This window comes from Ambystoma mexicanum, chromosome 10 (assembly GCF_040938575.1).
Source record: "Ambystoma mexicanum isolate Mex_15411 chromosome 10, UKY_AmexF1_1, whole genome shotgun sequence".
NCBI lineage: Eukaryota > Metazoa > Chordata > Amphibia > Caudata > Ambystomatidae > Ambystoma > Ambystoma mexicanum.
In genome coordinates, this window is record NC_090932.1 from 1500418364 (window position 1) to 1500445364 (window position 27001).

The 27001-nt window shown below is 45.8% G+C and overlaps 1 protein-coding gene across 4 annotated transcripts in view; it reads right to left on the bottom strand.

Annotated features, from left to right (window-relative positions):
• Positions 1-7770: 7770 nt before the first annotated feature.
• The window catches only part of ABCB9 (ATP binding cassette subfamily B member 9), a 398286-nt gene continuing 379055 nt past the window's right edge, over positions 7771-27001 (bottom strand). For 3 of the 4 annotated variants that reach the window (XM_069619638.1, XM_069619639.1, XM_069619640.1), the window contains exons 11-12: positions 22863-22999; positions 7771-8409 (exon numbers count right to left, since the gene is read on the bottom strand). In XM_069619638.1, the coding sequence (XP_069475739.1) occupies positions 8131-8409; positions 22863-22999 (416 nt within the window). In that variant the 3' untranslated portion in view covers positions 7771-8130. The remainder of the gene's footprint in view (positions 8410-22862; positions 23000-27001) is intronic. The other variant, XM_069619637.1, reaches the window with a different exon arrangement.

Consider the following 27001-nt stretch of genomic DNA (forward strand, 5'->3'; position numbering starts at 1 on the left):
AGGGACTGTGGCCGGAGGCTGAGGAGGCAGCGGAGGCTGGTACGGAGCCACCTGAGGAGGCAGAGGAGGCGCCTGCGCCGGGCCTGGGGTGCCGACGCAGGCGTCTGTGGTGCCGCTAGCATTGATGGCGTCTTTGAGGATACCACCCATCTGAGGTGACTTCATGAGGCTGAGGAACCTCTCAAAGAAAACCTCTTCACTGACCGAGGCGGTTGCAGGGGGTGCTGACAGGGTAGCGGGGAGCTGCTGGAGCTGCTGTGTACCCTGCCCCTATGGACGCAAAGGAAAGCTGCCCTGTGCAAAAGAGGGGTAGGCTGTAGGCCACATACCTGGTTGAGGCCAGTCCCACCTTGACACTAATTCTTCGGCGAATTCCTGAAATGGCGTTGGACGGCTGACTATCTGGCGCAGCAGCCATTTTGTTGAGCTACCTGCCACATGTCTACGACGTGTTGCCCGGCCTCGAACAAGACTCTTGCGTGTGGATCACGAGGCCTACCCTGCTCCTCGGGCCTAGGCCCGGTAGGTGTGGCACCCTCGACCCAGGGGTCAGTAGAGCTGCTTTTAGGTGCCCCCTCTGACTTATTGCCAGTAGTAGGGCATAGCCCCTCAGCCATGGTGCCGGTACAAGGGCGGAGCCCCTCAGGCGAAGACCCGGTAAAAGAACCTTCCGGTCCCTCAACACTGTCACCGGAAGGATCCGAGGATCCCTCGGCCCGGAGGCCGGTACCTGCAGCAGCCTCGGTGCACGTGCGGTGGAAGGACCTGACCTGTCCCTCCCACGCTGGAGTCCCTGGGAAGGAGTCTCTCTTGCGGGGTGCGATGGTGAATAACCGCCCTACTTTGGGCTTGGTTCGATGTTTCACAAAGTTCTTGAGGTCCTCTGGAGGCGACTTCTGGAAGAGCTCCCTCAACCTGGCAAGTCTGTTCTTTCGAGGACAGCGAGCTAGTGGCTGAACAAGCTTGCCAACCGTGGTCTGGGCCAAGGCAACATAGGCAGAGGGCGTGGGGGTCTGAAGTTGGGAAGAGCCCGTTGCAGGATGGACACCTGCTGAACTCTGTAGAAGTCGACATGCGCCAGGGAGGAGCGTAATGCCGGAGGACCGAGTACCTGGATGACAAAAAGACAAAAAGGAAGACAAAGAGAAGAAGTATTCATGCGTGGAATTACATGGCCGAAGCCAAACACAGGCGCGCTGGTGAATTCGGCCCTTTCTTGTCGATGCGGAAAAGGGGACTGAGGTGTGGCGTCGGAGGGCGGAGTCAGGGCAGCGCATGCTCCCTTGGCCGCACCCCCGCGCATCTCTAAATTTAAAGGGAAAGAAGGTTTTTTCTTGTGAAAAAGGTTCAGTCTCCGTCTCTTCGAAGGGACGCCCACACAGTATGGAGGAAAGGGGACGGGATGTAAGAGTATGACACAGCATCCGCTTTTCTTTTTTATTAGTGTGAGAAGTCCTGCCATTGGGCGCCCTTTTCTTTCCTTTTATAGCCGGATTCATTGTTGTTTCGTAGCACTCCACAATGGGTGGTGTAGATAGCCATGTTTCTTGCAAACAAAGAATATCGGATCTATTCAAGTCACATGAGGTGTTGTTAAACAGATAAGAGAATCCACAGGTATTCCATGATCCAATGGAATATTTGACGACATATTGTGCTTCTTGGCATTGACTGTTGTCGGTACCACACAAGGCTCCAGCTAACCAACTCAATTTTCTTCCTTTGCGTTAGCTGTCGTTGGATTTGCTTCAAGTCTGTTTCTTGTGTTAAATGTTGTTATTGCCCTTGTAATTTTTAAAGGCGCTTCCAGTGGATCCCTACTGTTTCGTTTCATTAAATTCATTGCACACTTCAGCTGTGAGTCCGGTGTTGCAGCCTTTTTTGGAGGAAGCAATTTCAGACTCTCCGTCCAGGTTTGGGGTCTTCTGGTTTCTACTTCCTTGGTCAGCTCTTCAATTCTTTCATTTTTATTTTTGACTGTTTGAACCAGTATGGTGACTCTGTTACCTTCCGTGATGTCGAATCCCAAGGGGTTAAGTGAAGGGGCTGCACCCATCAGAAGGTCACAAATCATTCTGGAATGAATGTGCAAACGCACCCGATCATGTTGAGTTTCTTATGTGAATTCAACAATAGCAATGTCATCAGAGTCAATAGCTCTTAGGGCTGGAATATGGTGCAACAAACGTAGAAAATTGTTCCGATTCAAAATCATCCATCATTGGCTGATAGTATTTGTTCCAATGTTAGATGGTGATTATCAAGTGATTTAGGACTTGTCCTTGTTTTGACGATCGTATTCATTTGCATTCCTTGATCTCACACAACAGCGTCACCCTTGGTGTTTTGACTCGCCGGGTGACGCTCATGAGGACGCAAGTGGGCCCATTCTAAGCAATGAAAATTGCCTAGGAACTCCTTTCGGGAGTGGAAAGGGCCGCTCTACTCCAAACACAGGTTATTCTCCAATGGCCGTTTTATGTGACTCAAGGCTTCTATTTTCTCTCTCTCTTTTCTTCTAACGTGAGAAAGTTTGCTGTGGCTTGTTCTTCGATTTCACTTTCAAATTACACCCGATGATTTGTTCCAACATGTTGTTTGTACTTTAGGGTGTTATTTTGGAAATGAATGTCTACACGGGGCACCGCTTCGCGCGCTTGGCATTCAGCACTTTCAATAGCGTCATCATGTATTGTTTCTTGTGAGTCGTTTTGGACATGATTAATTGGATCTTCATCATCCATGTCATATGTCGTTAGGTTTAGCAGCAGGGACATGTCTTATAATTATGTGTTCGTCAAACAAGTCACGCAGTCTGCCTCTTTTACCTCAGGATTTTGCTGCAAGTTTTTCTGTTGATTCAATGAAGTTTACGGCATCAAGATCACACAAGTTAATTCTGTTTCCACACCAAAGGACTTGATGTTTCACAAAATTGTTTGCAAACTGTTGGATTTACACTTCTTTCTTTTTGGTTGGTTTTTAGGATTTCTTTACCTGCGTGGCTTTAGCCTGCCTCTCGCTCTAAATACATATTTCTGCGGGATGAATTATTGCCATCTCCTTGGTTGATTGCAGTCATTGCCACTGCATGTGGAATGCTAGAGATGCCTATGATGCCTTCAGCATTAGCCGAAGTAGAGGGCCTCGTGGAAGGCCCATCTAATTCAAGTGTTTTGGAACTTTTGTTTTTTGAGGACAGTTTGTTGGTTTCTCTAGTTTTTGGTGGCGAGTCCTCTATGTTCATGATGGGGTGTCCTCCAGTTTGTATTTCCCGAGGCCAAGATCAGTTGTACTTCTTGTGCCTTCAGGTGGTAGTTGTGTAGTTTCTTTTTCACTGTCCACTTGAGGCTTCTGTGGCTCTGATGCATCTGGCTGTAATCTATCATTGAAAGCTCCCCTCGCTTCTTCTGCGTTGGGTGTACTTTTGTTTATTTTTGACAGAGATAAAGCCTCTTTGGCAACTTCTGCTAGAAGCCTTTTGTCCCGGCTGCTGTTTTTTAGATGTTCCAGTAGCAATTTATGGGAATGGTCAGCTCCCTCTTTGTCATCAGCTGTTTTTGCTTTGAGCGTGTTCATTCCCATTTCAATGTTGATGAGCTTGGAGTTCATCATTGCAGTCAGGGTGCTTTGATCTTTATAGTTATCATTAATGTGCTTGTACATTTTTAGGAAAGGAGCTTAAGCTATTGTTATTGCAGGCATGATGTTAGGGCTTAGCTCTTGTATCACTTGTTCCAAGATTTATTTTGGACTTGTTCTTTCTGAAGTACCTCCATAACTGCGATGGGGGACCTGCCTTCTCACTTTTGGGAAGTCGTGCTGGATAAAAGACAAGTCAGAAGAAGAATCCTTCGAGGTTTGCTGAGTCCCTTGGTGCAGGGTTGCACTTTCATAGGTATTTTTGTCAGGCTCATGGAGTCCTGTGACCATTTACTGAGGCGCGCATGCCTAATGTTGAGAGCATCTAATGTTGGGTGAGATGCTAGATTCCACTCCCCTGCAGTTATAGGATCTGTTGTTTCCAAGTGCGCTGTTTTTGGCACTTATCGTGATTTCCTCCATCTCCCTTGTTGAGTCTTTAAGGGGGTTGTCTGCTCTGTTAAGGCTCACTTCAGTAGATAATCTTGTTAGATCACGAAGCAGTTTATCTGCCACGGCTAGCGAGTTCCGCCGTGGTCCTGAGCTTTCCCCAATGACTTCAGGGTCATTCTCCAGCTCACACAATGTATTATGCAGGCAAGGAATAGATGTTAGCTCTGTTGGAAATACACGGGTTGACTCCTGCAATAACTCCAAGGGCTGCTGAGCACTAGGAGCTGTCAAGACATCAACGATCAAAGGACTAGTGCTCGTCGCTGAGGACACCAGCATAACATCTTCCTTATGGCTAGAGTTATAGACTTCGTCATTTCCCCAAGCGAGCTGATGCAGTATGACGTGAGCTGTTGAAGGGTTAGTCACATGGTTTGGAAGTTAATTTGAAACCTCCAAAGCGGTTGGCATAACTGAGCACCTTTGTTCTCCTGGCCGGAGTGCTTGGCTATGGCATGCTGTTTTGCTCCCTGCCAAGCTGATTGCAGTCGGAGAGGAGCACTCAGCACCTCACAACCAGGGCTCTGCAAGCTGAGCACTGGAAACAGAGCCAACTGCCTGTGCAGCGCGTGCCACCAGCACAGTGAGCCGCGGAGCTGAAGACGGGGGATCAGCGGGGGGGACCAGCGAGCAAGACCACCTCCTCCCCATGCCTGGATCCCGGCGGGTGAGTTTGCTAGCAAAACAGGGCTCATGCTCAGGCGCGGGTCGCGGGTCTTGCGCGGGGGGAGACATGAAAACACAGTCAGATCCTGTCTAGGTACATCCATTGCACGGTTGTCGGGGTCACAATAAAGCATGTTTTGGCTTACCTCTCCATTAGTAGGCTTTCTACCCAACTGCTTGTCGGCAGATGGGAGACTGGTCAACAGGGAGAGTTCTCGCCCTGCTTGAAGTCTTGCTTGTAGCGATGAATGCAGCAACCGCCCAGGCTCTGAAACAGTTCCCACGTTCTTCAGTCGAGGGATTGAACGTCCAAGGTCAGACATTGTTTTTTCTGGTCACACTTGGGCAACCTAGGCAAAAACAGGAAACACTCCAGACGCTCCACGTTGTGCAGTGAGTTTTGATGTTTTAGCCCCTCCTCTCCTCGTAAATGAGTAAAGAGCAACAAAATACTCAGTAACAGCAGCAGACTGAAAGTGGAGTTACTTAGAACCTCCACACAGGAAACACTCCAGACACTCCAGTGCTTAGCGTTTCTCACATTAATCTTTAATTTTCTATGCACCTATTCATGCCTAAAGAGCACGATATACAGCAAGTTAGTGAGAAAAGGCTTACATGTATCCCCACCAATCACGGTACCTTTGACCCCCTTCTTACAACCGTAAGCACAATCCTTTCCCTAATGGACTAATGTGTTGCACTTATCCTACTATTTCCCTAAAATGTACTGGGATAAGGAGTATCCTGAATGGGGATCACTTTCCCAGTACTAGTACGAGAAAGATCCCCAATGTCTCACAAGAGAGTTATAAAATCAGTACTGTGACAAGGGAGAAGAATGGAGGAATGAGAATTAGATGCAAGAACCACATACAACTGTCTGGTCTTTCCCCAAATCTTATTGGCCAGAACCAGCATAAAAGCATAATGCGTGTGTTCCAGGAGAAGGAACTGTAGACTGCTGTTTCAGCCAAAGAGAAGGGAAATCCTTGCACCCCAACTGCTTATTGGGAGCTGAGAAGTGCTGGAGGAACCAAGGGGACCAGTCTGCCCCCTCCGGAAGAAGGGAAACCCATGAGCACCAACTGGGTGCCACAGCCCAAAGGAAACTGAAGACTCCCTCACTGAGGGGGAAATCAGGGAGTGAGTTTTCTGTGCAGGGAGACGCTGGCTGGAGAACTCACCACCTCTCGGTTTTGACCAAGGGACTGCAGTGCAGGTATGAAGTATGAAGTGTGTGGAGTCAACCGGCTCATCGAGGAGACCGAAGGAAGCTGTCAGAAGGCTACGGTCCGCTGTGGGGACGGCTGCAGCAGGCAGATTGAAGTCAAGAGAGGAAAGTCGTGGCAAGGGAATATGCCAGGCAGCCTCAAGCCACAGGAGAAAAGCCCTGGCCAGATAATATAGCAGGTATATTTAAGTTACAAGAGAAAGCCCTGGCAGAAGAGTATACCAGGCAGATTCAAGTGTGCTAATTTAAGAAAGCCCTGGCAGGAGAGTATACCATGCAGTTGCAAATGTGTTTATATAAGAAAGCTCTGGCAGGAGCGTATACTAGATGGATGCAAGTACAAGTGTGTTCATGTGAGAAAGCCCTGGTAGGGACACACACCAGGCAAGGACAAATTGTGTGTGTGTGCAATATCTTATCTAAAGAGATCCTGAGAAGAATGCATCAGGATCAAAAAGGGCTGTCTTAAAGCATATTAAAAAGGAGCAGAAACCTGGCAGGAGAGTACACCAGGTATCCTATCAAGATGCATACTAACAGCCAAGTTGTTCTGTGCGCCAGTTATGTTGTTGAACAAGAGAAACTTAAAGAACTAACATTCTTGAAAATCTAAAGCAGAGTGAGGAGAAATCCAGGGAAAGGGAGCCACCCTCTGGATCAAGGAAATATATCCTCCTGGACATTTTGTGTTGGAGTTATATATTTTCTTTTGAACATTTGTGCACTACTCAAGGCACATTTTTTTTTCCATCGTCACCTTAGAATTGATTTTTAAAATGTGAGGGCCAGAATAGTATTCTGGACACAGGATGTTTTGCTTTGGACATTTTGACATCGGACAAACCCTTAGTTTTGTTTGAGGTTGGGAAACACCTCTTAGCGTAGGGACAACCCCCCTTTTCCATCGTCAATAAACGTTTATGGGCAAAATCATGAACCCCTGTGTCCGCGTCTCATTCCTGGCTCCTCACACTAGCCTCTCTTGTTGTACCTTGGCGTTAAACTTTTTTGGTTTTGTAGTGTTTGTTTCTTCTTTGTATCAGCATTTTGGTCTGTTGTGACTGTTAAGGAACACAATAGATAAATTATATAGGAAAAAGACTTAAAAATTAAAACGGACCTAAGAGTTTTTAAAGTGTTTCATATGTAAACACTTAGTATGGCTGTGTGAACACATACAGTATCAACGGCATATAGTAGTCTATTGGAGTTTGTACGGATCCTTGACGGCAGTCATGGTGACAGGTGAATTTAGAGTAAAATAACATGTAGCAAAAAATTATGGAGGAAATAAATAAAGTCAACATGTAATTCCTTTTGCCCTGCCTCCCCCATATTTTGAAACACCCATCACCACTCTCTTCCCTGCCTGCTTTCTTGTTTTAGCAATACTTAATAACCTCACACCAAGGACCGCCATTGGTCGTTTCCCTCCTTTATTTTAGGGTGCATCTGGGCATGGGGGATAGATCTATCAGTGGTCTTCAAGCTGTGGGGCTGCCGCTCAAGGATAGCCGGGATGGGTTGTGGGGAGCTTGGGGCTCTTCAAAAAGGGAGAACGGTGACTGCTTTCAATAAAAAATATAGGTAGATATGGCATCTGGGGGGGGCTATCAACACTATTTTTACTAAAGGGGAGCCCCCGATAACAATATGTTTAATGAAGGGGGAGGAGCTCAGCATCGAAAAGTTTGTATACCACTGATCTAGGTAGCGGACTACCAAAAGTAATGGGAGTTCCTTCTATGTTGGAAATGAAGGAAGGACTCAGCTGCTTGGTTGAAGGAATCCATGCAATAACTTTATGTTTGTAATTGTAAATAATGAGGAACTTAATTGGAGGGGGTTTGGGGATGAGGAAAAAAAAGCATTCCCAAAATAAAGTCATAAAATGAACAAAAAAGAGTAACAAAGTGCAACGATATTTCCACTAACGAAAATATTGCCATGATATTTCTTAGCACAACATGATTTATAAGAAACTATCACACAGAACCAAAGTAATAAATATTGTTTTCATGTGAGGAATCGACATCAATTCCAATGTATCCTGAGATGTTTTAGAATATTGGAGTTCTTGCTTATGACTCCTTCATTTCAATCAGTTAGGCAGGTGACACAGTTCCAGGCTACCATCACATCAACACGTCTTTCTTTGGTAGATGCTCCACAGCACAGCTTTGCCTGCTAGTGACATCGTCATCCTCTTCGCCTGGATCCCGCACTAGCACCTGCCGCTGGACCAGTGTGGAGTAAAGTCCCCCTTTTTCCATTAGCTCCTTGTGAGTCCCCTGTTGCACCAGACAGCCCTTGTCCAGCACAATGATGTGGTGGGCTTTTTCCACAGTGCTGAGCCTGTGGGCCACAACAAGCACTGTGTGCTTCTGTAGATTGCTGCTCACCGCCTGCTGGATCTGCAAAAAGGGGAGAGAATAAGATGATTAAATGAAATAATAACATTTCGCCTTCTGGCTTCATCCATTCAGTTGTAATTCACAAAATCCTGGAGGTAGAAGAAGGAACATTCCACGGCCAATGCCATCAACTTGACCTTTGGCACTAACGGCATCACTGGAAGTGATGCCACATGTCCTTTGATCTCAACATCACAGGAAGAGACATCACATGTCCAATGACATCTCTTGACCTTTGACTCAGACATCACTGTGGAGTGATGTTACATGCCTGTTGATCCTGCTGGTATTAAGAGTCAATGATTTAAGAAACTATCACAAGAGGAGAATGATTACTAAAATATCAAAAAGTGACTAAAGCGGTCAATAGGCTGGTTTATATACCACCCAGTGGCAGAGCCAGGGAGGGGGCAGTCATCCCCCGTGGCTCCACGCTGGTGAAGTGCACCCCCCAGAGTCCCACTGGAATCCTATTATCCACCGGCCCTGGCAGCAAAAGCTGCCTCTGCTACTGAGACCATCCTTATTATAAGTTGGGTGTTGCTGTGGTATGTCAGGTGTATGTTGATTAACGATATGGCAAGGTCATATCAAGTGGCCATCTACTGTCCTCTTATGACATGTATAGCCTCCATGCTTATTACAGGCATCATGTGCTAAATGCGGCCTTGCTCAGGCACTACTGACATATTCTGCAGTTTTGAAAATCCTTTTCTGCATGCAATGGTATTTTAACAACCATTTGCAAAAGATATTTAGGAGCCAAATACCATGCCTTAGTGTGACTTATTTTGCTTTGAATAAAGTGGCACAAATGATCTCCACAAGTTAACTGACCACTCCCCTCCTCCCACAGCAACAGGTACAGGTACCCCCCCCCCTTGCCCCATATCTGACACTCCCAGACAGCAACTCACATAGATGCAGACCTGTCACTTTATCAAATCATGAATGGAAGACAACAGGGAGGGCTGTTGGGTCTTCGAAAACCCTACCAGGGCACATTCTCAGAAAGTGGAAGATGATGCTTGAGGGCTGGGACATTTCTGGCCCCCTAGTCAGGATAATCTCCACACTGACCCTCAGATACACACCATGACTGGCCTCCAATGCTAAATATTCAGTATCAGACAAGATGATTGTCGACGCTAGGTGACTTCTCTACCCAACGCTATTACTTCCTCTCTGGAGTTCTTCCCTTCCCCTGTTCCCCATTCCCATCCCAGCTCCTCTGCATCCTACTATGTGCATCCCCTTTGTATAGCACGCCGCTGCTTCCCAGCTAGGTTTGCACTTTAAAAATCCAATTTATACATTATGGAAATGGCATAAAGGGCCTTACATATCCCATGTATCATACCATATGCAACATAAGCAAAGTGCCAAACGAGATACCAAAGTGCTGCCAGCAAATGACAAATGCAGCCTCAGATACCCAGGAATTGGCCGTCATCTTATGCTAATTATAGTTCCATAGTTATCATGAGCTAGTGACTGACGCATATGGTTCAAAATACACCCGAATATTCTCAATATGTTGCCCTTCCTATCTTCTTTTGTGTTTCTATTGATAGCAACAACTGTATTATGACTTCATTAGCATATACGTCCCCTAATTTTAGAAGATATCGCAGTGTAAACAATTATGCAGTTTTATTAAAACCCACCAACACTGAACATAGTATATACATGAAAACAGAAAACAAAATGTGTACATCCTCACTTAATTTCATAGTATCAATGTCACGTCAGTTTCAATAATGTTATGCATGCCAGTGTTGCCCCAGTAAAACACAGCATGGAATGGCATTTTTTAAACCAACAGCACAATATTCTGGGGACACTGGAGATACACTCGCATTGCTCCCAGACAGCAATGATGCCAGTCTCAACAATACCACGCTTGTGTGTGCCAGTTAAGCAGATTGTTTAGATGTTATAACTGTAACACAATACAAAAAGAAAATGGGTGTTATCTACAGTGCCTCCATAATTGCAGCAAGGCACATTCTTTTGCCGGTACAACGTCCTTTCATCGCGGGACGTTTTTTCATGGGGTTTTTTTACAGAAAATTATTTCTAAAAGAAAAACCCATCTCATTTTTGGGGGGGTGGACTGGTGAGGGGGGTTGAATAATTAAATATATGGGATGTGGGTTTTTGGTAATAGATATAAACTAAAAGGGAATGGGGGGTTTGGGATGCCCCCCCAAAATACATTTGAAAAGAATTTGATGTTTTTTTTCAATAAAAAATTTGCAATAAAAACCCTGCGAAAAAACATCCCGCGAAGATATGACATGGAACCCTAATGCCCACCCCATATCACTCATTTCTACAGAAACTGCCCCACTGACCAAGGTCACTTCCATTGCTCTCAAAAGTGCCCTGTTATTCATCCCACTTGCCCTGATTTGACCCGTATAATTGGCTTTAGCTCTAGAACTATACATGTCACATTCCATTGTGCTCTGATTTTCCAAGAGTCACTGCCTCCAGAAGAACTGTCCTCTTGCATCTTGATTCTCTCTCTGTCACTTCCATCGACTGTGGAGCCTATGCCATGCCATCAGTGTCACTGATTGGGCCCATGTCACTCAATGTCGCTAGAACATCCTCATGTCTCCTCCCACTGTGCCCGATTTGCTTTATGTCACAATTATTTCCTAGAACTACCCCATTTCCCACAGACTGCCCCATGAGCTGCCCCATACCATGTCCCGCTGATCCCCGATTTGCCCCATGTCAATTGTCTCTATAACCATCCCATGTCACGGCCTATTGTCCCCAGATCTACTCAATATCCCTAATTTCCCACAAAACTACTCCATAGTGCCATCATTTACCCCATATTACTGTGTCCCTAAAATAGCCCCATGTCGCTCCTGATTCCACAGAACAGGTCTATTACCCCCTGATTTGCTCAATATCGCCCTCATTCCTCTGGAATTGCACCTTGCAATATGTCCCACTGGGCCCGATTTTACTCTCATTGCTCCAGAACTGACCCGTTGTCCCTCAACTTTCTTCATACCACTCATTACTCTACAGACGGAACACATAATTTATTTTATTTACTCATTGGGCATTTGTAAGGTGCTTATACACCAATAAATTGTGTTTCAAAGTGCCCACAGTGCAAAGGGAATTGTGGGAATTGTGAGAAACCGGAAGGGGTCTCACGCACTAGTCCCTGGGGATCTAGGGCCAGGACACGACCATCAGTTCCTGGGGGTAGACCAGTGCAGCAGGATCACCTGCATTAGGGATCTTCGGAAAGTGGGAGACGCGGTATCCCCTTCCCTGTAACACCTTTACCCCATCCTACCAGGTAGGATATGTAGGAGCTTTACCTCCCCATCCCCTTTTCCTAGATGAACACTTTCACACAGAGAGCCTGCTCTGGCAGAAAACAGACTAACATCCGAACAGTATACCGGACATGTCCCAATACAATGGTCAGGCGAAGTCAGGCAATTACTGACCATCACTCACACCTGACTTCCATTAGGCTTCCCCACACGGATAAAAGGGGGAGCACGAAAGCACATTCTGAGCGAGGCAAAGAACACAAAGGGACAGCAGTTTCGAGACGGGAGCTGAACGAGGGAAGAAAGACGGCAAACCAAGAGGGGCTCGCAAGAAAAGAAATACTCTTGGCCTTTTCGGCAAGAAACCATAACTTTTAAGAGCCCTGCAGATTAGACAGCTTAAGGCCAGAAACCAGTCTGAAGAATCCCGCATTGTGTGTCAAAGGTAAGCGCTCCTCCTACATGACTAATCGAGTCAGGGAGAAGCAGCAGCTGCCGTGGTACCGTCTTTGGCACCAGGAACAACGCAGCGTTAGAGAAATCAACACAGCCGGTGAGTTGGGGAGAACGATACAAGACCGGTCTGTGTTGAAGCCAAGGTTGCAAGCAGCAACACTGTATTACGAGCACTGGAAAGAACATTACTAAAACGCGCATGATGAAAGACGCAAGTAAAACTGAACTGCTGATGAACTTGAACTTGGAAAGGAAACATAAAATACCGTTGACAGAGTGGTCCGACAACCGCGTGCATGCTCAGTTGAAGATTTCTGTGGGGTATCCAGCCAAGAGGTGGCAGAAGTGAAAGCTAAAGAGTTGTAATGAGAAAGGAATTGTGAATCAAAGTGGTCCTGCAATGGGTCGGGCAGGGTCCTCTGCACAGTCGAAAGCCTTCGATTTCTGATGCAGAAAGGAAAGTTTGAATGATGAGATAAAATGGTCCGAGCCCGATAATGGGAGCCCAATTTAGAACATTGTGTTAAAATGGGTCTGAGCCCGACGGAAGGGGACGCGGGGTGAACAGTGAATCACGCTACAAATTGTGCATGTGAAAATCCTGAGAAGAAAGGAACTTAAATGTTTGTCACATCAAGCCCTCTGTAATAAGAGACTTTGAATGGCAAAGAGACTTCGGCACAGAAGGCCCTGATACTGAGGTTTTGACTGCATCCTCATGCTAGAGAAGACAGAGTATGCGCTAAGCTCGAGTGTGCCTGTTTTCACTGTTTGATACCATGCCTTCCTTACAGAAGGGAACAAGGGAAAAACAGCAATGCAATGTAAAATGCAAAATACAGAAGGCGTCCTACTAGGTCTTGTGAACATTTGGATCGTGCAAGTGCAGGGAGACAGTGGGGACAGGGCATGTGGGTAAGTGCTAGGCAGATTCACAGAGGGGTGAAGTGCCAGGGGATGGTTGCAAGGCAACAGGTAAGTGCAGGAGTCTGTTGTGAAGGCAACAAGTGAGTGTCCGGCTGTGACCACAAGATGGAAGAGGGGACACCAGCCCATCAGTAAGTGCAGACGTGTGAGGCAACATGCCAAGTGGTGCCCGAAGGCAAGTGCAGGGGGTGCGGATGCTGTGGGCGATTGGACAGTAGGCCAGGACGCTGAGGGACACATACGACCAGGCCACCAATCAACAGCTACTGTGGGGTTAGTTTCAATATGTATATAAACTCTGTCTGAGTGGGCAGGCACTCCCAGAGGCATAGGATTATAAGAAAAACATATTTCTCCTTTCCAGCAGAATTTATTAGAATAGAATAGGCAAACCTAAGACTGCTGGAACCCATTACGCATTTGCAACACAAGGTGTATTCTACAAAAAGCTCATGCCCAAGACACTTTATACTTGGGCATCATTTTAAAGACAAACGGCCTCATTCCGAGTATGGCGGTAAGGGATAGCGGCCACCGGTAACGAGACCGGTGGCGTTAATCCCTTACCACCATACTCCGAGTTCCCTCTGCGCCCTCGCCCTTAACGCCTGCTTTGAGCAGGTGTTAAAGTCGAGGGCGCAAGGGGGCCTCCAAGCCAATAACGGTGACCGTAATGAACGGTCACCGTTATTTGCATCTTCCCCATTCCCATTGAGCCCTATGGGGGCTCATTTGGGAATGGGGAAGAGCCTTGGTGAATGGGGAATTACCGCCCCGCCAACCTTGGAATGGGGCAGTGATTCCGCCATCCACCAAGGCGCTGCCGTACCGGGTACGGCATCAACCAAGGCGTTAATAGCGCCATTGGTTAGCGCCATACTCGGAATGAGGCCCAAAGAGTCTTACAGACTCTTACAGGTACTTAATCACTTCTTCATTTGATTTATACATGTTCTTTTTATACTTTTTTGCTGTGATCTTGAAACCTTTTGCTTAAATAAGAAATTCAAGAGTCACAATATTGTTCATACTGCTTTATTTTTGTGACTCCACTATATGGTGTTGTTTATAATTTGTAAGTTTGCTATATATGTAAGTGTTCATAAGAAAACATTTGTTTTGTCTCAATACAAACAATTTAAAACTGCTAGCCCCGGAGATATGTGTGTGTGGTTTTTATTTTCTTCCTGGACAATTTCACGGGCTACAAACTTTGGGATACAGTCCATTAGTATAACTGGCAAAGACTCCCCAATATAACCTAAATGTTTTGTTTCATTTACTGACAGAAATTGGTTTGAGCCTTTCTGAGTAGCAGTACTACCTTTTTTGTATTTTCTCCTTCCATGCCCGAGTCTGCTACCCTTCACCACGGGCATACCGAATCCTCAGGTGTGGGGTTCAGCACGGCAGGGAGAGAGGGAAGGAGGAGAAAAAGAGGAAAATCTTGAGGTGCTTGCGGAACTTGAAATCCAAAGCAAGACGGAGAGAGAGGGGGAGGCTGTTCCAGAGGAGGGAGCCAGCTGAGGAGAGGGAACAGCTGCCAGTTCTCTGCTTATAGAAGCGCTTGACAAGCAGAGAGTTGGAGCCAGAAGATCAGGGGGATCTGGACGCAGAGTACTTTGCGAGGGTAAGTTGCAGATAGCGTGGTCCCTGGTCCCAGACAACCTTGTGGATGATGCAGAGGGATTTAAATTTGATCCTTGCAGCAACCTGTAGCCAGTGGAGAGATTTTAGGGCTTCAGAGATACGGTCCTTGGGCTTAAGGCCAAGGATAAGTCTTGCTGCCCTATTCTGCATTAGCTGGAGCGGGGAGATGGTAGAAGAAGGTAGATTCAGGAACAGGCTGTTGCAGTAGACTTGCCTGGGAAGTACCAGAGCTCTAGTAACAGAGCATCTGGGGGAAGGTGAGGATGCCCCTGAGGAGGAAGAGTTGGAAATGGGCGCTCTTGGCAAGGTCCAAGATGTGAGGAATGAAAGACAGAGGAGTCAAAGATAACTCCCAGGTTTCTGGCCTCAGAGGAAGGAGCCCACTGAGGGTGTCAAGAGTTACGGGTGAGGGGGATAGCTCAGGGGCAAAGCGTTTGTCTTGGAAGCAAGACAACGCAGCGCAACACAGGTTTGAATCCCAATCCTGTGCTTAGAAACCAATCTCTGGTATTAAGCGCGTTATAAAAGAACAATTATAATTTATATAAGGGAGAAAAGAGGGAACAATAGTCCTGATAGAAAGAATCTCAGTCTTGCTCGCATTGAGACAAAGGTCTTTGGAGGTACACCAAGACTGGATAGCATAAAGGCAGTCAGGAATGACAGAGGCGGTATAGAAGAGATGCAGTGGGTAGTCGGGAGAAGAGTTGGCAGTCGTCTGCATATCACTAGAACTATGGTGAAAAGGTGGAGATAAGGTGCGCGAGAGGGCGAGATAGATGTTAAAGAGCCAGGGTGAGAGGTTGGAGTCCCGGGGAACTCCAAAGGTGGAGATGGAAGTCGGTGAGAAGAACGAACCCTGGATAATCTGGAAGGGACAGTCAGCGAGGAAGGAGGTCAGCCAGACCAGTGCCCGCTCCGAGATACCTAGGGTATCACAGCGCCGTTTTATGAGAATGGAGTTGTTCCCTGTGTCAAAATCAGAGGAGAGATTGAGTAGAATGAGAACAGCAGGTGAGTTGGAATCAATAGATGCGAGCAATTCTTCAGTGTTCAGGATAGCGGTTTCCGTGTCTCTAGGATGCTCAGAATCAGGATTGATAGTCATGCAAGCAACCAACAAGCTCAGTATGCTGAGTCAGTTGGGGGAAGACCAAATTCTCCAGATGTTTCCAAGAAAGGGAGTGAGAGAGGTGAGGCGGTAGTTAGCCGGGCAATGGGGGGTTGGCTGAAGGCTTGGTTAGGAGGGGGCACACAAGAGAGTGCTTGAGGGAAGAAGGGAAAGACTCAGATGCAAGAGAGTGATTGCAGAGGTGTGAGTGCAGGAGAAAGGGAGCCAATATTGTCTTTAATAGTTCTGGAAGAACAGGGGGAGACCTGTTTGGAAGAGACCGTCATAGAGCAGACAACTCTAGTGACCTGGTCTGGTGTGAAAGGAGAAAAAGTGGATGAGGGATGGGAAGGGGCCAGAGGAGGCAGGGGGAGAGGGCAAGGGGAGGATGAGATTGAGCTCAGGATGTCCTGAGTTTTAGAAGTCGGTGGCCAGTGCAGTGCAGAGGGCCTGGGAAGGAGGAAGTGTGGTAGAGACTGCAGATGGATTGGCTAGTTCCTTGAATATTTTAAAGAGTTCAGCCGTGTTAGAAGATCCAGAGATGCAGGGCTGGATGTGAGCCCTCTTCTTGGAGCGAATGGAGAGACGATATTGCCTTTGGAGAAGGCGGCAGGCCAGTTTATCAGAGGATGAGCTTGAGGTCTGTCACTTCCGTTCAGCAGCTCTGCCAACAATGCTCCACTGCTGCCTCATTTGCCCCGTGTCACTTGCATTGGTCCAGAACAGCCCCATTGTGCCCTTGTCTCTTGTAATTCTGATTGCCACATATTGTACTCATGCCTCCCTGAACCACACCACGCAAGGGCCCTATCCAGTCCCACCCACTGCCCCACGTTCACACACACTTATTCATGCACACGCATATATATTTTTTATTATTTATTTATTGGTGTTGGTTCATTTAAAACCGTTACAAAGTTTAAGCAACATTTATATTTACAATTAGAAAGATAAAAAGTTAAGTTAAATAAGTTTTGATTACAATCTAATTATTTCTTACACATAATATTCGAATATCATTACTTACATTTTTCTTTAAATGTCCTTTCCCTTCTTTTTTGCAAATTCATTTCATACATCAAGTTATCTAATCACACAGATTGTTCAGATAAAATTACATAAGTATTTTAGTGGTCTCCATACCGCTATGCTCAATAGCCCTGCTTTCTCATTTTATTTTACACAGATTATTCAGATATAGTTATATACATTTTCTACATCAAGTTATCATGTCGCACAGATCTTTTGAATAAAATTGTATGAATGTTTTAGGGTTTTCGGTGGCACTATAGTCAAAGCCCAGGTTTTCTAATGATCTTTTCACACAGATTATTCAAATATTCAAATACAATTACATACATGTTGTAAAAAGCTCAAAACCGCTAAACTCAAAGCCACTGATTTGCCATGCATAATATTAAGCCACAAGAGGTCCGTCGGGACCAATTGAAATGACACATGTCTCCTAACATATTTAATTCTCTGGATTTGCAAAACTTTGCAGTGCAAAATCAAGTGAGGGAGGGATTCATTTTCTTTTTCCCAATATAGACATTTTGGTTTGTATTTGTTAATCTATCCCTAATGCTTAAAATCTAATTAGTATAAATCACATTAAATCTGAATGAAATTATTTATCTTTTTCCGATAATGAAAACGCATGAGGTAAGGTTCAGTCGTTACTAATGGTTTGGGGGAAACTATATGTGAATAGAGTTGGGAGCTCATGATTAAATCGATGTACGTGTCCTATCGTATCGCCACACAATCGTTTGAAGGATTGGTCAACAGTAATTCCAGCGTGTTTCCCAGTTTATCTAATAAATCCAAACATCCAGTCTGCAAATCGTAGGTAAATCCCTCTTTTATGCTACCTTCCTTCACCCCCTTGCTTAATAGGTTATAAAGACTTGCTTCCTGAGAGGCATAGATCTTTCTAAACAAAGCTAATCTTTTCCATTCAAAGACATTTTTCATGGCGTGCAGACCCAGTTCATACCTTAAGGCAGGAAGTGTAACACATTTGAGGATAAAGCTTAAAATTGATTGCCAAATTGTGGCTTCCGTTTTTGCAGCTTCCTTCAACATCCAAGAAGGGAGTAATTGGACCCCATAAGCTAGACGAGGGATCACTTTGGCAGTATAGAATTTCACAGCTGGCAGTAACGATAAATTCCCATATTTACCAGCTATCTTTTTCAATTGCACAGTCAATTTCAATGCCATATCTCTCAGGTACATACGATCAAAGCTTTTCTTTGCGAAAGAAATGATAGAAAAGCCTAGATAGATCATTGACATTCACATTTGAAGTTTGGTATGATATAGATACCATGAGGATTTACACTTATTTTTTGTTCTATTCAACCTTAAGACTACTGATTTCCCTGCGTTAACTCTTAGGGTGTTGGTTTGGGTATACTGGTTAAAGTCTGAAATAAGCCTTTGCAGACCAATTGGCATATGGTCAAAGAGAATGAAGTCATCCGCATATGCAGCCCAAATTATTTGAATTTCTCCTATCCTGGGAGGCAGAAAAGAGGTTCCTTCTAGACACTTCCCCACATCCGCTACATACAGATTAAATAGGCAAGAAGCCAGTATGCAGCCTTGTCTCAAGCCGTTTTCGATAGATAGAATTGGTTAGCTTCCCATCATCGCTAAGCCTCACTTGCAAACTGGACCTGGAGCTGCATTAGGATAGATGGTATATTAGGTGGTAACCCTAGTTTGTCCAGTGTATGCTACAAAGTGTTTCTATCAACGAAATCCAACACTAAAGATAGGTCCATTGAAGCCACATATATTGGGGTTGTATTAAGCTTTCAGGCTATACTCTGCAAAGAGTGTAGTAAGAGGCTGCCACTATCGGTTCCTATGTTTTTCCGAAAGCCTAACTGAAAGGAGTTTAGGATTTTGTTGGTAGCGCACCACTTTTGATTTTCTCTACAACTATCGATGCAAATAACTTTGAGTCTACATCTAACAGTGCTATTGGTTGATAATTCAGTGGGCTTTCTCTGTTGCCCTTCATGTAGATTGGAATTATTATTGAGCTGTTCCAGGGCCACGGTATTGTTTTTGATATTACCACGTCCGTTAACATCACACACAAAATACTAGACCATAATTCCACGTTATTTTTCAGGATGACATTAGTCCACTAATTCCAGACCTCCTGCTTTAGATTTACTTATATTTCTCTCAATATCTGCTACTGAGATTTTCAGGCACCACGAAGGGCTGTCCCAATAGTGGTCTCTAGCTGCCATTCTTCCGGGACCATGCGGTTGTTTAAAATATTGGCTCCAAGAGGTTATCGATTGGGTTAGTTTGGATTTGTTTTGATTGGACTCCAATCCATTTATTTGAGACCAAAAACTTCTAAGATTGCAATCTTTTAAAGCGTCCAGCATGGCCTCTCCATCTCTTTGATATAACATATCTTAATGTGTATTAGCTAATTCTTTTGCTTTTGTTTTACCTTCTGAAACAAGCTCAACTTCAAGGACTGCTCCATGGGGATTTTTTTTATATGTCGCATCACCTTACGAGTCATCTTTTTCCTTTCATGAATTTGTATATGAAATGTATGTCTGTGTGCTTTTTTCCCTTTTTTTCATTGTGAATCGGTTACACATGACTGTGGCTAACAATTTTTCCATACTACTTCCGCTATTTGTAACCAACTATTGTTTCATAGTCAAATTATCAACATTACTCAACAGGACCCTATTAACTTTTTGTATATTTCCCTCGTGCAACAGACTCTGATTGCCTTTTGTACTTATAGTCAAAGGAACATTATACAAGTGCTTCTTTTGTTTTGGTTTCATGCCAGCCGTCTCATGAATAGCATTCTATGGTCACTGAATTCGTTATTTGCAACTTTAAAATCCCCTACCAGATCACCCAAACAATCTGTTACAAAGATGTAATCGATACATGAGTATAGATTACCATTTGACCATATTGGTAAATTACCCTTAGCTCTCTGGTATATTGTGTTTATCAAACATAGACCCCAGTTTTCGATATTCTTTCTCCAAATTTAACCTTGGCTCTCTTTCCTCCTTGAGGCGTACAATCTAGTATTTGTGACATATCACTTTATGTCCTTTTGCGGAGGTTGGGGGTCATCGAGGCATAGGTGGCCCTAACTCTTCTTTTTCCTTCTTTTCTGTCCTTTCTCTTCCTGCTTTATATTTCTACATCCTTCTTTCAACCCTCCCCTTTCAACTGTCACTTTTCAACAGTTACTTTCCTTCTCCCAGGTGAGTCCAGTCCATGCCTGTTGGTTGGCAGGGGAGGCCTCCCATTGTCCTTCAGCCTCAAGGTTCCATAGGTCCCAATGGTGGGGAACATGGTACAGTCAGGTAAATCAGTCTATGTAGAACACATACACATTTAATAACAACTTTAAACAAACTCCTAATGTGTCTTGTCTTTATTTATTTGTATACTTCCATAACCCCTATCTTTTAGGGCCCCTTTGGGGCCAGGGGTTACACCTCAGGGAACGTTCCCGTCCCGGGAATGTACTGGCCAGGCACCCTGAGATCTTAACTTGGGGTGCCTATACCCTGGGCCATTAGGGGTCCCAGCCCCATCTCAGAAGTGCCTCCAATATAGCCCTTGTTTTTTCCCCCCCGGCCCAGGAAGCCTAGTATTAAAAATACTCTGGGGCCAGGAAATGGCAAACCACGCGTACACCACCCCACCCGCGCATTCCACCTGCTCGGGTGAGGTGCACTCAGCAATGAAAATGTTAGTACAGGAGATGGGCCACAATACTAAGTTCCTTGATGTTAATATGGCACAGTACACCAGGAGGGGCGTTTAGTTACCGTTGTGGATAAAACAAACTTTTTTAAGCTGGCAAAACACCCTCTTTATTCATACCAGCCCCATACAACAATTCAGTTTTCCCCTTCAGTGTTGAATAATTAATTCATCAGAGTGATAGCTACTCATTGCACAAACCCATCAATAAATGAAATAAAGGAATAGTGCGCTCAAAATCGTTTTGGTCTTAAAACATGGGCAATGATAAAAAATATAGAATAAACATCTTTTTATTTAAAGTTTCTATGTAAAATTTTACAGAAATAATGTTTCAACTGCTTTAAAGTCAAGCACTAGGAGGCGTCCAATTTGTGAAATGGACGAGCCTCCTGTGCTCGAGTTAATCCCTGCCCTTGCAACACTCCAAGATGAGCCCTGGCCGCTTAGGATGTTGCGGCCGGGACTCCGGGTAAGTCCTTTCTCTCCCTGTCTGGCCCCGGGGAGAGTGGACTTCCTGCAGGCCCCCCGGTGGTGCTGGCACTCGCACCAGTGCTCCCAGGGATTTATTTTCTTCACTGCCTGCCTCGTCTGACCACGGTGCGGGCAAGCTTCTTCCCAGCACAGCCACACTCTTCACCAGGGCCGGTCCGTGCACGTGGCCCAGGACTCTTCCTGCATCTGGATCGCCTGGATTGGCCCCCGGGCAGCCTGTAGCCATCAGGCCACACACCGGTTTGGGTTGCTGCACCCAAGCAGCCTGGGCGGGGGTGTTATCTTCACCTGGGCCGCACCACACACACAGCCCAGGACTTCCTCTTCTTCTGGTCTGCCCGGGTTGGCCACCGGGTGGGCCACTGCCTCTAGGCCATGCTCGCATCTCGGGCTGCCCTGCATACGCAACCCCGGGTGTGGCCGTTTTGCGTCATCCAGGCCGCACCCCACACACGGCCTTAGCCTTATCTTCACGCTGGGCTGCAGCTGCAGACGCAGCCCGGCTCATCAGAGATTGCCCTGGGGTGCTGCTCGAGGCTGCGTTCCCCCTCCCCCAGAGGCCCCAACTCTTCTTTTTCCTTCTTTTCTGTCCTTTTTCTCCCTTCATCCTTCTTTCAACTGTCACTTTTCAATGGATTATTTCCATCTCCCAGGTGAGTCCAGTCCATGTATCTTGGTTGGCAGGGGAGACCTGCCATTGTCCTTCAGCCTCAAGGCTCCATGTGTCCCCCATGGTGGGGAAGATGGTACAGTCCGGTAAGTCAGTCTATGTAAAACACATACACATTTAATACAAGCTTTAAACAAACTCTTAGTGTCCCTTTTCTTTATTTGTATACTTCCATAACCCCCTATCTTGGGGTTACAGGCTGACTGACTTTTTGCCCGCCATCCAGCAGAGTATAAGGGAGTGTGGGGAGGACTGAGGACCATGGCCCAAAAGAGATGCCTGATTTGGTTATGTTTTGTTAAAGTTGAACCATGTGATCTCAGTCATATCTAATCTTACTTTCTGTGGTTTATATTTAAAACCTTTGAATCGTAGAACTTTACTTTGAGTCATCTGTTGATCGCTTCGCTGTGACATGCATACAAACACCCTCTTTACAGCACATTGAGGTGTGTATGTGCGCATGCACCGGTGTGGGTGCACCCATGGAGTGGGGTGTGTGTGTGCAGAATCCTGCTCCTTAAGACTAGCCTGCCGGTAGTTCACAGCCCCTACCGGCAGACTCGAAGTGAGCCGGTCCGGAAAGGGGCCAGTAACGTTGTTATCGGCACCTTTATTTCCAGACTGGCTCACTTGTAATGAGGCCCACTAGCTTGTTAAGCTATTTTATACATTGGGACTGATTACAAGTTTGGCTATATTTCCTTAGGAACAGGCAAAAGTATTACCATTAACACATGCAGTAAAAGCTTGTGGTAACTTGAAGGATCCACATGATTCTGAGCCATGTGTATCTTTCAGATATTCCCCATTTTTGAGTTCCATTCGACTCCATAGGGAAATGCCATATTACCAAATGTGGGATTACAGCATGCAGAATTACTGCACGGCAAAAGCAGGAGGAATTTAAAAGTTTCAGTCACAACAATCGCAGTTTGGTGGAGCAGTGAAATATGCAGTATTTCCAAATATCACCTTTTTACCATCATCTGCAAACTTGTAATCAGGCCCTATTGTTTTAAATTCCTTCCATCCAACAAAACATACTCACCGCATGCTCACTCTCTGCATCCAGGGCACTTGTGGCTTCATCCAGTATAAGGACTCGTGGGCTTCGGACTAATGCTCTGGCAATAGCCACACGTTGCTTCTGCCCACCAGAGAGCTGGGCACCTTTCTCACCCACTTCTGAGCAAACAAAGAAATGCATGTTGTACAATTAGACATGACGGAGACCCAAGGCCAAAACGCATATTTGCTGTGGGATGAAATTCTATTAAATATTGCAGACGAACAAGTTACTTACCAACTGGTAACGTTCTTTCGATTGGATGTTCCTCCAACATATTCCTCATCTTTGATGTATTCCATCCAGCTTCAGCTGCTTTGGTAAAAAAATTTCGGCAGAGGGCGCCGTGTGTCGATGTCGTCAAGTCGATGGTCCCTCGAAGGCCTCTGTAGAGGGTGACATCATCAGGTGTATAAGTAGCACACGCGGTGCCCGTTGGCCTCAGTTCCGTTTTTCCGCAGTGTACGTTGCTTCGGAGATTTGGCGCGCCTCGAATTCTGTGAAGAAAAAATAAATAACTAAATATGTCTTTGTCATCGATACCGACCACGACCCTGAAATCGGGTTTCCAAAAATGTCGATTACCGATCCGCACCCAGAGTGCTTATGGTGCCTTAGAGAATGCCACAACAGGGAGGCCTGTATGAAGTGTCAAGAGATGACGGGGAATGCCTTGCGAGAGAGGAGGGGAAAACTGCAGTTAGGTCATAAGTCCGACCGAAAAGCTTCTAGCGTCGAGTCGAAGTCCCGTGAGGAGAAATCTCCTAGACGCGAAAGGCATCGGTCCCGGCCCCGAAGCGATTACCATCGCTCGTCGTCTTCGACGAACAAAATCGAAGAAACAATGCCACAGATCCCCCTCCACTTCGTGTTCGGACGAATCCCCAAAACGGATGAAATGTCCCACAAAACATTCATCATCTGAAGAATGGGAAGCATTTAGAGTAATAATGATGGAGGTGTTCGAGAAAGCGAAGCCTCGGTCTGTGCCTTCCTCGGAAGCCGGCCGAGAGCGTTATCGCCCCGACACTCGCGCGCCCTCGAGCCCGGGCGATAGAAGGAGGAAGGATAGAGAACCTTCTAGGACGTCGAGCGAAAAAGATCGCTCAAGTTGAGTCGACCGCTCGAGGTCACCGACGCCGTCCGAGACCGAACATACCTCGAAGGGCAAGTCTTCGAAGAGTACCTTGACGCCCTCGAAGCCGATGCCGTCGAAGTCACTACTTCGTCGACGTTATCGGCACCTTTGTCGATGTCGAAGCCCTCGAAGCTGAAACTTCCAGCTCAACAAGATCAGCTAGGAAGAGAGAAAGAAAAGGCTAAAACTCCTGGGTTGCATTCAGGACCCATTAGCACTCCTCCTCTACCTCCTCCAGAGAAGGTTTTCAAGCCTCTGCCTAGGAAGGAGTTTTTCATATCCCTGACCTCAATTTTTGAAGAACAAGAAAGATCTGATGAGGAAAATGTACCTTTTGGGCTTGAATTTGGTTCTCCAAATGTTCCTGAATGCCTGATTTCAGAGGAAAGCAGGATGAAGGATTTGGTTGAATCATTGCACAATGCAAGTGGTATTGATACATCCCCAGAAAATGAATTTGGTAGACCAGAGCCAGGTGAACATGCCAATCCATCATACCGCCAGTTAATGACTAAGGTAGTAGATTATTTGGGCTGGGCCAGGCCTACAGCCCAATTTGTCCAAGATGATCTTACAGACATACTGGACCATGGTCCTACTGAAGACCCAATTCTACCTTTCCATGTGGCCTTACAAAATAGGGTGGCCAAAAATTGGGAGACGCCGGATTCTATTCCTCCAATGAATAAATCCCTTACTTTAAAATACTGCCCTGCCAGTCGCGACCCCGGCTATCTGTCTAAACATCCCACTCCCGAAAGTTTGCTCATACAGGCAGCCACAGCTTCTAACAAACTTGCGTAACCATGAGCGTGTGGATGGCTGGGCACGGAAGGTATTTTCAGCTGGGAGCATGGCATTAAAATTAGCCTACTCCACTTGTGCCTTGGCAAAGTTTTCGTACACTCTTTGGGAGTGCATTGCAATGGCGGCGGAGCACATACCAGAAGGGGAAGAAAGGGAAGGATTCCGAGCCATTGTTAGAGATGGAAAGGAAGCTATGCAGGAATCTCTTGAATCTGGTTTGGACACTGTTGATAGTGTGAGCAGGTCCATGGCCACTAGCACAGTAATGGTTAGATTTGCATGGTTACGGAAGTCGGGTTTTGCACCAGACATACAGAACTGTCTTCTGAACATGTCCTTTGATGGGTCTCACCTTTTTGGCAGCAAGGCGACGAGAGTCTTGAGAGGTTGCAGACCTCAAAGGCAGCTGCCAAGTCGTTGGGAGCTGCTATCAGGCAACCTCAGCCCTTTCATGCGACAAATCAATCTTGGAGGGGACGATCCTATCGTTACTACTCCTCATATGGAAGAACGAGAGGAATGGCCAGTCAAAGGGGCCAAAAGAAAGGTGCAAAGCCAGCTCCAGCCACATCCTCTTTGCCATCAGCGGCTGCAGCAACCGCCACAAAATCACTTTGCATCACAAAACACCTGTAGGAGGCAGGCTGTCACAGCATCTGCAAGACTGGCGAGCCATTACTTCAGATGTTTGGGCTCTAGAAATAATAGCCCAAGGTTACTGCCTTCCTTTTCTAACGCAGCCTCAAAGCAATCCACCAGGGAGACACCATTTGAAGTTTTCGGACCCGCTCCTACAGCAGGAAGTTCTAACCCTGCTGGAGAAAGGTGCTATAGAACCAGTACCTGCAGCGGAGAGGAACATGGGATGGTACTCCTCATATTTTTTGATCCCCAAAAAGGACGGAGGACTGAGACCCATCCTGGACTTAAGAAACTTGAACAAGTTCCTCAGGAAGGACAAGTTCAAGATGGTCACTCTTTCTCAGATCCTTCAGGCCCTTCAGCTTCAGTTGGCCACAGTTCTGTTTTTCCCCCTTTTATTATCAATTTTCCACTGTGCAGACTGTGCCGGTAGACAGGTATTTTGCCTTTCGAGAGTTGGAGTGGCAACAGCCTGGGAAAAATCTACAGAGGGGTAGGTTGGGAGGGCGATGAGGAATACGTTGGAGGAACATCCAATCAAAAGAACGTTACCAGTTGGTAATAACTTGTTCTTCGAGTGGATTGTGTCCTCCAACGTATTCCTCATCTTTGGTAGACTCCCAAAGCAGTAAGGATAATTCTTATGGAGGAGGGATTAGATTTTTTTTTTTTTTCTTTTTAATATCTTCAGATGGCTGAGTATAGGACTGCTCTACCAAAATTCAGCTCCTTAGATTGGGAAGCATCTAGGTTGTAGAATTTTGAAAAAGTATGCAGCGATGACCAAGTCGCTGCTTCGCAAATGGACTTTATAGGAACACCTCTTTGCAGGGCTGTAGAAGAAGTGATGCCCCTGGTGGAATGAGCCCTTAAACCTTCTAGTGGGTCTTTTCCCACCAGTCTGTAGCATTCCGAAATTCAAAGCACAATCCAGCGTGATATTGTCTGTTTTGTTACTGATTGACCCAATCTTTTTCCTGTGTAGCCAATAAACAGTGGGTTGTCCAATCTAAGCCTAGAAAGCCTAGAGATATAAAAGCTTAAAGCTCTTTTTGGATCCAACCTGTGTAATCTTTCCTCCTCCTTACTAGGATGGGGTGGAGGATAGAATGCATGTAACACAATTTTTTGATTTAAGTGAAACTCAGATACCACTTTTGGTAAAAATGATGGTTTAAACTTCAACACAACTCTGTCCTTATGGAACACAGTATAGGGTGGCCCAGAAGACAGTGCCTGCAATTCGCTCACTCTTCTTGCAGATGTTAAAGCAACTAGGAAGGCAGTTTTCCATGTTAGTAATCTTAATGGACACGTGTGCAAAGGCTCAAAAGGAGCACACGTTAAGAATTTTAGGACCAAATTGAGATCCCAAATCGGTACTTGAAATGGGTGAGGAGGAAACACATTAGTGAGTCCTTTTAAGAATTGTACTATCAAAGGAATTTTGAAGTAGGAGCATTCTTCCGTCGAGCGCTTGAAGATGGAAAGCGCCGCATGATAACCGTTAATGGTTCCAACATTTAGACCTCTA